We start from the raw sequence: 12007 nt of genomic DNA on the forward strand, positions 1-12007 counted from the left end.
ATGTGTAATATCATGTACTTTGGAATACATTTGTACCCCCTTTATAATCAGTATATGCAGTATATTTTTAAAGGCTTATACTTCATAATTTATAAATTTTATAAGTTTTATAATTTTATAGTAATATCATTTTCAATAAGTTTATAATTCATTAATTATTTTATCTTTGCTGCATTTATGTATCATGGTTATAAGCATGATTTATTTTATGACCCCATTTTATGCTAAGACCTCAGCCAGTAAGATAACCCCTAATTACAATATTGCTTCTATGTAAAAACAAAGTCTGCTTTACAGAGATCCACTTTCTAGAGAGGTTTTCAGAAACACTGTGGTGAAGAGCAGAGATTTAAAACAGAGGGCTTGGATTTTCCATATTAAAAAGCTTAGCGATGGACAAACTCATATCCTCCAACTTGCTGCCAAGCCCCAAATTATTATTTCGGGCCAAGATATTGAACTTGGAGCCAGAGAGAGTGTCAGGAGCAAGGCCCCAGCAAGGTGGCTTCTATGAAAGGACCTTGAGGAAGGTTTGCCATCTGGAGAGGAATCAGAGTTACGCTGGGTAGGACAGAGGTAAGCACAGAGAAGAAGGATTTGTTTGAAAAGCTCCATGTAGGATGAGGAGAACAGCTCTTGCTATCAATCTCTCTTTTTCCTCTAGGAATGGTTTAGTTCCTCATGGATGCTCTCAGGTTCCTGCTGTTCTGCTTTGCCCTCCACATTGAAAACATTCTTCTATTTATTTTTAGCATCCTACTGGAAGCTGTTTTCGAAGGACACCTCCCCCTTAAGCCACTGTTCATTTGTGTGGCTTTAATTACACTCCCAAAGACAACTGTTTAAAAAATGCAAAGACAAATAAGTGTTAGGGAAACTCTACAAGCTGCAATGTGTGGTTCGGCACAGGCCTTGGTCGAGTATTTCACCACAGACCAGCCTAGCAGCCAAACAAATAAACCCCTGGCTTGTGGAGGGTGCGAAGCGAATGCACAAACAAACGAAAAATACCTGGTGAGCTCTTCTTTAATCTTCAAAGGTTCGTGTGGGTAGAATTTCACTCTAAAGCACATGGTATATGGTGGATGAGCTGAAACATTATAAAGAAAAAGCATGAGAACAGCAGCAAAGAATATGGATTCAAACACAGAAAAGGCTGTCTTTATAGACTAGCCCATGAGATGATTAGCTGGGTAATAACAGGCATTGCACTCAACAAAACAAAACACAAGAAAAAAATCAAATCAAATCAAATCAAATGTGTGAGAGGAAGCCCAAAGCAAATGCAAAATACATACACTCTAGTCAGTCAGCACATACGTGACTCTCTGCTACACAGCCCAGGTTTCTCCACCTAAGCAAAGGGATATCCCAAAGTAATTTTTTCCCCATCTTGTCCTCATCAACCTCCTCCCCTTCCCTGCCTGCATCGCATACCTACAAATGACCTATACACAAGCCATATTTAGTGTTTAACATGACTTGATTGAGTAAACATGGGTGATGTCTAGAATCTAGGAAAATGGAACAAGTGAATCCTAACAGTAATCATGTACTTACAGCTTTGGAGCTGGAAAAGACCTTAGAGGTCACTTAATCCAACTCGTTAAATTTAGAGACAAGTAAAATGAAGCCCAGAGAGATCAAGTCATTTGCCTAAGGTCACAGAAAGTAGGGCAGTAACTTGAACTCTGAACCTCTAACTCAAAATCCAGTGCTATTTCCATCCTATGGGTAAGTAATCTGCTTGTGTATAAACATTCTTAAAAGAATGATTTTTTCTGAATCACGTTAGTTATACAAAGACTAAAATTTTGCAAATGGAGTATTATAGTAATGTTCTAAATTCATCAAATATCTCAGGCTCAATTCTCCTGTAGAGGTTATAGCTAATTGTGTATTTTCTGTCAATATTTTTGTAGATCTGTCATAGTACATAAAAGTCTTTTAGCTTTGTTTCTTTAATTTCTCAGTATGAAAGGATCAAGCATCAGATCCATCCCCATACTCCTTAATGAAACAAAATGTTGAGAACAGGAACGGGGGAGTGGGTGAAATAGTGATCTATTCTCATTCAGCTTTCTTCTTCTTCTTTTTCCATTTTAGAAAATGTTTTAGTGAGTCTCTTTTTTCCCCATGTCTATAACTAACTACCCACTAACTAATCCACTTCCTTCCCCTCCCAATAGAAGCCCTTCTTTGTAAGAGTTTAGCATAACAAATCAATGTGTCTGAGATCTATCTGGTTCTATATTAGGTTTCCTTTCATGATAAGCTTTTGTTTTCAAATCACTGCTAAGATCATGGATCATCCAGCCATAACTGGAAGGGACCTAGGGGGCCATTAAATCCAACCTTCTCATTTATAGATGAGGATACCGATGTCCAGAAATGTTAAGCAACTTGTCCAAAGTCAAATGTAATAAATGTCAGAAATAGGATGTGAACCCAGGTCCTCTGAATTCAAAAGCTGTGTTCTTTCCAATGTACCACACTGCATCCCTGACCAACTCTTTGATATCCAGGTTTCATAAAGACAGAAGAGCAGAGATTGAATAATGAACACATAAATGAGGCTTTATTTAGTAAGGAAAATATGCTCATAAGATAGCCTGCTAGACAGCATTCAATTCACAACAATCCTCAGCATCATTCCAGCTGCCTCGAGAAGGGTATATGGTTAGAGTACATAAAAATCAGACCTTCTCATAATTTCTGGGTCCCCTCCCTATCAGGAACTATAATCAGTACAATCCTAAATCTGCTTGGGAATAGATTTAAAAGAAAAAACTGATATAGAACACTATGAGGGTAAAAGAAAAAAAGTACATCTTCAATACTTCACAGATTTATGGTTTAATGGTGACCGTAACCTTTGTACCGTAATCGTTTATTGTTATTAGTTCATATGAATAATAAAAGATTTAGAGCTGGAAATTACCTTAGAAACTATCCAATCCAACTCGTTCATTTTTACAGATGAGGAAATTTAGACACTGAGAGGTTACCCAAGGTAATACAGCTAATAAGTGTCTGAGGCAATATTTAAAGTCAAATCTTCCTAAATCTAAGTCCAATGCCCTAATCACTCATTAAACCTGTGACTTCTCAAGTTGCTTGGGTCAAAAAAAAAAATTTTTTACCACCACTGGGTTGGCAACCCTCCAGTGACAGACACACAGTTGTTCATTGCCAGAACCCTCTGAAGCTTAGTAGGACCACTACAGCTTATGTTTCACCAGCTTTGAGAATGCAGAGTGATTTCTGAGCTATAATGTGACACCAAAGTAAGATACAAATAAAAGACCTCATAAACAGGAACATTTAGTCTTTACGGGAAAAGAAAAAATTTTCAATTCATGTGGTTTTTTTTCATGCCATCTTCTGTAACTAGAAAGAGCTTAATTCCTTTATATCATGCCCAGAAATGCAAAATTGCCATCACTTTTACATGATTCAAACTAATTATTTCTTTTTTCAAAACCCCTGGGCCTAGGCTTCCAATCTTGGATCTATAAGTACTTTTCCATTTAATAGATGACAGAAGAAAATCTTCTGACTCTTAATGAATAAATTGTAGATAAGAATGATCCTAAGTCCTTTCCTAATCACTTATGAATTCAACTCTTTTTGTGATTGTGCCATTGTGAAGACAATGAAGCAAAGGGCAAGAATGTGAGGAAAGGGAAAGGGAACTTTTTAAAAGGGGCAAAAAAACCAGAATTATGGGAAAGGATGTTCAAATCAAGTAAGAGAATTTATTTCTCATGGCTTCAAACACTTACTAGCTATATGACCCTGGGCAAAGAGCTTAACCTCTATCTGCCTCAGTTTCCTCAACTATAAAATGGGGATTATATCATCTAGTTCAAGGGTTCTTGTGAGACTCGAATGAAATATTTGTAAAACACTTGTCACAGTGCCTGGCACATGGTAGGTGCTTAATAAATGTTTGTTCCCTTCCTCCTATCTGCATATTCATCAATCTTCTATACTGGCTTTGATCCATATTGGAATGGAGAACAGGAGTCAAGATTTTCCTTGTGAGTTAAGCATTAACACTCAGGATTACTCATTCTAGAAGTGAACTCTCAGCTGGAGGCAACTCAGGAGTCCAATGATGTGAGCAGCCCAATTAGTGAGACTTCCTGTCCAGATGGCATCAATTAGGATGTTTTTCTACTCAAATAAGTAAAAATTAATGACAGAGTTTTAAGCTTTGGTCCGCCCTGAAGCCTTGAAAGTGTACTATACTAACAACTCAAAAAAAGCAATTCTCAGCTAAAAAGGCAGATTTTGCAAAATGACTCAATTTCTTCTGAAATCTAATGCAACAGCCAAATCTTAAATACCAAGATCACATAACCTACATTTTGGTTCTTGGAAACTCATTACACCTCTACTGAATGCAGAAAATAAATTATAAAGTTGTGGTTCAGGTAATAAAGAGGCTTCAGATATCTTTCTTGCTTTCGATATGCTTAAGAATATCAGAAATGCCATATACTGAGTCAAATTCATGGTCCATATAGTCCAATATTCAACTTGTCAATGACAACCAAAAAAAGTACATTTTGTCTACAAATATAATAGATTCCCCTCAGTGATATCATTCTCAATAGTTAATGGCATACCACCTGATATCTCTTAATGATCTTTTTCATAGTCTTTCACACACCATACAAGAATTTATCGAGAGACTTCTAGTTGAGATGGCTGCCCAGTTCTCGATGCCTACTGTATCAAAAACCTGAAAACAGCACTGAACAGAATAACAATCAAGAAATCCAATGAAAACTATAATAAATGACTTCTTTAACCCTAGAAATGCACAGAATAACCCACAGTCAATAGTAAGGGGGTTGCTAATGAAGGCAAACAATCCCACAGCCCCCCAGAGTAACCAGAAAAGGGCCAGAAACATGTGTAGCCTACCAGGCTCTCTGTCTGGAGATAACAAGAGTACAAGGCTCCCCTGAAAAAGTCCAAGGATGTTTGTAAACTTACCATGTGGCTCATCCAAGGGAGCAGAAGTTAACTAAGAGGGCATGGTAGCACAGCAGAAATATGGCTCTGACTAGGACATACAAGAGATCCAGATTCTGATTACTATGTCCTGAGGCACCACAGAGGACCCTGACATCCAGTGCTCTGAACCTCAAAGATGCAGGAGGACCAAACACTAGGAGTTAGAGGTCAGCACAGAGCCTCAGTTGATCCAGGGAGAGATCAATGAAGGCAACAACAAAAAAAAAAGCACGGCACAGGCCAAAGTGCAACCTCAGCACAAATCCTCTAATCAGGAACTAAAGCTAGAGAAATGACTAAACCACCAAGTATAAAACACCAAAGACCACCAAGTATAAAATACCATCATAGATTTGGAGATTTTCAACAAGGAGAAAGTAAATCTATAAGAGCTACAAATAGATTTTCCTCAAGGACTGTATGAATATACCTATCAGAAATGAAATAAGATATAAAAAATGAAAGATAACTTTGGAGGAAAGAACTGGAAGGAGAATAAAAAGCTAAGAAGAGAAAGTCAGTCAGTCACCAAGCCGGTCAACAAGTATTTATTAAGCATCTACTATGTGCCAGGCACAGTTCTCAGCACCTGAAGTGATAAACCTTACCCAAGTAATGGTCCTTAAAACAAGAAGAGACCAAATAGAAATCAATGACTCTATGAGAACAAGCAATAGTAGAAAAAAGTCAAAATATTGACAAAAATAAAAGAAAAAATCCAGAGCTTCCATGTCAAAGGGGAAAAAAATACTGAAAGCATCCAGAAAAAGGCAATTCAGTTACCAAGAAAACAGTCAGGATCACTCAACACCTGGCTTGCTACAACGATAAACAAGAAGAGATCTCGGACTACTATATTCCAAAAGGCAAAAAAGATATCAGCTTACCACCAAAAACTAACTAATCCTGAGAAAATGGTCATCATCCTAAAAAACAGACTTTTAATGGAAAGACTGTTAGGGACTACAGATAGACACACAAAGAATGAAATAATCCCTACTCACAAATTTACTTCTAATGGAGGAAACAACATGTACAGATATAAGTATAAAGAGAAGAAATACAAAGTAATTAAATACAAGGTATAGTCTGAAAGGGAAGTCACTAGTAGTTGAGGGGATGAGGAAAAGCTTCATGCAAAAAAATGGTACATGAACTGAGTCTTAAAGGAAGGAGCTGTTCTACGAGTTAGAGGAAGAGGGAGTATAATCTAGGAATGGGGCATGATCAGTGCAAAAACAGAGAGATGGGTGATGGATTGTGAAGAACAGAGAGAAAGCCATTCTAGCTGGATCACAGATTGTGGGATATGGAATTATGTCTAATGAGGCTAGAAGGATAGGTCAGGTTCTGGTTGTATAGGCTTTAAAAGCTAAATAGAAGAGTTTATATTTTATCTTACAGGAAATAAGGAGGCACTGGAGTTGATCATGAATAGGACTGACATGGTCAGACCTGCACTTAAAAATCACTTTGGCAACAATGTGAAGAATGTGCTAGGTGGAAATGAGAGATTTAAGGCATCGAGACCAATTAGGAGGGTGTTGCAACAATCTAGGCAAAAAATGATAAGGACCTAAACAGAAGATGGTAGCTGTGTGAGTGTAGAGAAGGGGTAGCATGTGCAAAATGTTGCAGAAACAGCAAGCTTTGGCAACTAATTGGATACAAGGGAGAGTTAGGAGTCTACAATAATGCCAAGGTTACAAATCTTGGAGAATGGAAGAATGATAGTGCCTTTGAAAAACACGCAGCAGACTTCAGAAGGGAGGAGGGGAAGATATGCTGATTTTGACATGTCTCCAGGACTATGCAGTGTAAAGTGTCCAACCGGGAATTGGTGATGGCGGGGGGGGGGGTTGAAGTTCAAAGGAGATACTAGGGATGGATGGAAAGATCTGAGAGTAATGTGCATAGCAATAACAATGTGCACTTATGGGAGCTGATGCAGTCACTAAGAGAGAAAATGTAACAAGACAAGGGTAGGGGGTCATCAGGTTGGTTTGGATAATGAACAAGGAGAAGAGACTGAAAAGGAATGGTTAGACAAGATAGTAAGAGAACCAAGAGAAGGGAGTGTCATAAAAGCCTGGAAAGAATAGGGAATCCAGGGAATTTCCTGGGCCAAAACTCCTTTTATTTCTAAAAGAAATGAAAAGGATGCCTTATAATGTTAAGAAAAGTCAAGAATACATCTCAAATTGTTTAAAAACAAAACTCAGATTCTTAAAAGACATCAATTTATTCTTACCCGGAATTCTTTGCCAACTCCTCCTCTCCCCCCTCCACCTCATCACTGAAGACTGTGTATGACCTTTAAGTACATGCTTTCAGGCACACAGACATGCCAAGAACATGTACTCATTTTGGATTAGAACTACGAAAATTCCAAAGGGTAGAATGCTGACCCAAAATGAGGCAGTGCAACAGCTTTGCCCGAGAAGTGCTAGATTTTTTTTCTTGCTCCTTCTAAGTTAGATATTGGATGTAAAACTAGACCTGGAATCCAGAAGAACCGAGTTCTAATTTTGCACCAAACACCAAGAAGCTATGTGACCCTGGACAAATCGTTTTACCTGCCAACTTCAATTTCCTCATCTATAAAACAGGGATAATCACAGCACAGGATAGTTTTAAGGATCAAATGAGATAATAAATATAAAGTACTTCACACCCCTTCAAGAGTTATATAAATGTTAGCTGTTATTGTTAGTATTATTGTTTCATCCATTCACTGAAACAATGATAATCAATCCACCAAGAGTCTATGGAATCAATCATTCAGAACTGAAAAATACCCAAATAGCATTTCAGAAGGAGGTATAAAGAGTCTCTATACCTTTCATACAAATTATTTACTATTCTACTATTTCCAAATATTTAGCCTTCTAAGGATGCTAATTAACTCATAATGGGGTACCCCAGCTCTTTCAAGAAAACTCATGTTTTCTCTATTTATCCACAAGGGACTATATGAAAGCAAAGACTGAAGTGAATTCACTCATCTTCCCATAGGTTGCTATGATAAATGAACTCATTTGTGCCTTCTTCTATGATAAAATTTAAGGTATGACCACAAAATATTTTTGCAGAGGAGGGAAATAAGGCCTCACTACTTTAGAATCCATACTGTGAAATAAACTAGCCCCTTCCTAGAGAAAAAAAAATGGACTGTATGAACAATTAATTGGGCCTGAAATAAAATGAGTAAGAATAACCAAACTAATTTCTACAGACACAGGCACATCATAATGCCTAAAACAACTTCTAGTGCCCAGAAGTGTGCTGAAGCCAGCTTTGTAAAGGCTACTAGAGCCAATTGTCAAATTTTTTTGTGTAAGCATTTACATCTCAAGAAACCTCCAAACCCTACAAAGGGGCTTAATTTATTGTTTTGTTGATTATCTCTAGACTTAAGAAAGTGATGGAGAAAATGTTAATAGATTAAATAAATAGATTAAACTTTAAAGTGCATCTAGCTCTTTTTTTTTTTACATCAGAGAGCCAATCATTGAGCATTTACCAGGGCACCTATGCCAGTATCTTTCTACCATCCCTATCTCTTGCTTTTTAAATACAAACACTATTCTCAGAGTAGCTAAGATGCAGGAGGATATAGTAGAAAGAGCTATACCTGAAGTGGGGAATGACATGGTTTAAAACAGTCTCTGATTTGTACCAGCTATGTGACCATTAGTAAGTCACTTAACATCATCAGTATAATAGGAATAATATCTGTAGTATATACCTTACAAAATTTTATGGGAAGTGCTTTGTAAATCTTAAAGGACTATGTAAACTCATCTATTACGCTACACTATGCTAGCATAGTATATACTCTATACTAATTACATCTATTACAATATGCCAATAGATGTGGTGGTGGTGGTTTTTTTGTATGCCAATGGATTTGTAACCTCATTGATGTAAGTAATTCCTCCAAAAGTGCTGATGTCAATCCATCTGTGCCTGCCCATCCTGTCTGACTCTTAAACAGATCTTCCTATAAGTCTGCCACAGTGGTTTAGGTGCTGGGCACCTTCCTCACTTTCTCCTGACATTGTGCCGATGTCAAAGTGGCTATCCCTTTCCTTTTTTTCACACGTTTCTTTGGTGATACCCTTTATGCTTCTTCTTCTCTGTGATCTTTTGTATGCAATTTGTGGCAGCCTATTTATAGCATAAATTTATTTTGTTAAACATAGTCCAATTATAATTTAATCTGGTTCAGCTACACTGATAGATAAGGATGTCCATTTTCAGTGTCTGCCCACTACATATGTGTGTGTGCACATATGTATATGTATGTTGCATAACAAGAGACAAGCTCATCAGCTATTATTACCTAAAATTTCCTTCCAGATGCACTTCTTTCTAATTTCTTCTAATTCTACTCTCTACCCTCATATCCCTACTCCTTTGTTCTTTCTCTCTCTTTGTTTGTAACACCTATAATCAACCCATTTTTTCCTTACCTACTTTTTTTTCCCCAACAAGCCAGGCTCCTGTTATTTGGTAGTTAACCAAAACAAAACCATTGTTGTTTTTAATCCCTCTATGGTGACTGCACTGAGACAGGGACTGGTTAATCACAGTTGTAAAGTACCTTAGCTTGATTAAAGCACTTAGTGTAATAATTTAAGTATCCTCCATAGGCTTTATGCTCTTACTACTTTTGCATCACAAAAGATGCTGCAGGATTAGTTCTTCTCTCCATGAACTTACTCAAAGTCATCTTGAATTTTAAATGCTCATTTAAAAAAAAAAAAGAGGAGAGAGGTGCCTACCTTTACAGGAAAAGTGATTTGAGAGTCCTAGACATCAACATCATCTTTATTATTTTACTATATTATATTATATTATATTATATTATATTATATTATATTATATTATATTATATTATATTATATTATATTATATTATATTATATTATATTATATTATATTACAGTTTCTTCTTTTGTTTCTCATATTTGTAGAAAAGTCTTGAAAATTTTGAATTTTGGGGTTTTGGTATGATGGCTTTCTTCTTTACTGCTTATATAATCATTTCCTTGCTATTATAATCTTGGAGCTTAATGTGGCTAGAAAAACTGAAGTTTGAGTTAATACTTATTGGCACTTGTGAATCTTGTCAGTTTGTAAATTATTCCTGTTTTTTAATATTTCTGGAAATTTTTCTTATATGATTTCCCAAAATTAAATGGTCATATTCTTTTCTAAATAGTTTTTAGGAAGCCTGATAATTCTTCATTTTTCTTCTCCTTGATTTGTCCTCCAAATCAGTTACTTTTATCATCAAAATTTCCAAATCTTTCTTTTCCAATTGAGTAATTATCTGCATTTATTTTTCAGCTTCTACTGTTCCTTCTGCACTCCAGTAAAACAATTCTACTTTTCACCTATCTACTGTTTTGTTCATATTGTCCAAGATGTTTCTATGCTAAGTTTTATCATCATCTTGTACTGAGATTTCATAGTCACATTCAGTTATTTCTTAATTTTATCTCAATGTATTTGCTCAGTGTGTTTATTCATTGATTTCCTTCAGTTTATTGTGCTTTGAAAAAATTTCAGTTTTGTTTCTGAGGGTATTGTTGATATTGCTTTGGTATAATTATCTTCTAGTACTTTTGCCTCTACCTACTTTAATCTATTATGTAACCAACATTTATCAAATGTTTGGGGAAAGTTAGGTGAGAGAATTCTGGGGCTTGGAATCAGGAAGACCTGAGCTCATATGCAGTTTGCCTCAGTTTCCTTAACTGCAAAATAATAAAATGGGGATAATAATAGCACCTACTTCGCAGGATTGTTGTGAAGATCAAATAAGATTATACTTGTAAAAGTGCTAAGCATAGTTCCTGGCCAAACAGTAGGTACTATATAAATAATTCTTCCCCCCCCCCACCCCTTTCCTTTGCCTTCCTTTCTTTCCCTTCCATCCCCAAAATAAGTACAGGCAGGATCACTTGGCCAGAGATTCTGGAAGAGAGGACTGTTCAAGAAGGGCTTGGAAGATCTCAAAAAAGAAATTTTTCACAAAGAATCATAAATTATCTCAAAGAGAAATATAAGGGGAAGGCATTTAAAGAGACCAGTGACTATTCAGGAAACTTTCCAATGAATTCAGGTCAAAATGTACATAAAAAAAGCATGCCAAGAAGAGATTATAACTAAGGATGAACATAAAAGAATACCATGGGATTAAAAGAGCAGCATGAGAAAGGCTAAAGCCCAGAATGAGCTGAGGCTTGTGAAAAATGTGGACAGCAAAACAAAATGGCTTTTAGGTATGTTCTAGATCAGGAAGTGAATGAAGACTATGCCCACTGACTTGGAGTGGATGGAATAATATTTAACAGATGATAGGAAGGAAGCTGAAATATACAACTTCTATTTGATGATTTTTTTTTCATCAAAGAGATTGATTTTTTAGATTAGAAAGGTTAGAACAGATGTGGACCATAGCAGAAGTTCTCAACCTTTATATGTGCACATCCCAGCTCCCTTTGTCAGTCTGATGAAGCCTACCGACCCTTTCTCAGAATTGATGTTTTTAATCAGTTGAAAGAAATACTTAATTTCAGGTAGAGATGAGTGAAAATATGGATGTAATTTTTTCCCATCTGAGTTCACGTTACGAACCCTTAGTCTGGAGGGAACTGAAGTCCAATACTGGCAAGGAGATTATAAGATCACCCAGCTGCCACACATTAGAACAATTTTCTTGGCAAAAACGAATCACATCCCAAAATACTGAAAGAGACATGATTACTGAATCACTGTTTATAATCTTTGAGAAATTATGAAGGATAAAAGACAGTTCGAAAGAGTAAAAGTTGTCTTAAATTTCAAGATGGAAAAAAAGTGGGTTAGTATATATTGCAAACTGTACACTGAAAAGTGTTGTTGGTGACCCCAGACACTTACCAGCGATGTGATCCTGGGCAAATAACTTAACCTCTGTCTGTCTGAGT

The 12007-nt window shown here is 36.4% G+C and overlaps 1 protein-coding gene across 2 annotated transcripts in view; it reads right to left on the reverse strand.

The window, feature by feature from the left end:
• Positions 1-12007, reverse strand: part of FRMD3 (FERM domain containing 3) — a 329102-nt gene that overhangs the window by 131733 nt on the left and 185362 nt on the right. For both annotated transcript variants that reach the window (XM_020966942.2, XM_020966943.2), the window contains one exon: positions 1012-1090. In XM_020966942.2, the coding sequence (XP_020822601.1) occupies positions 1012-1090 (79 nt within the window). The remainder of the gene's footprint in view (positions 1-1011; positions 1091-12007) is intronic.

Source organism: Phascolarctos cinereus, unplaced genomic scaffold, assembly GCF_003287225.1.
Source record: "Phascolarctos cinereus isolate Bilbo 61053 unplaced genomic scaffold, phaCin_HiC Scaffold_4;HRSCAF=312, whole genome shotgun sequence".
Taxonomy (NCBI): Eukaryota; Metazoa; Chordata; class Mammalia; order Diprotodontia; family Phascolarctidae; genus Phascolarctos; species Phascolarctos cinereus.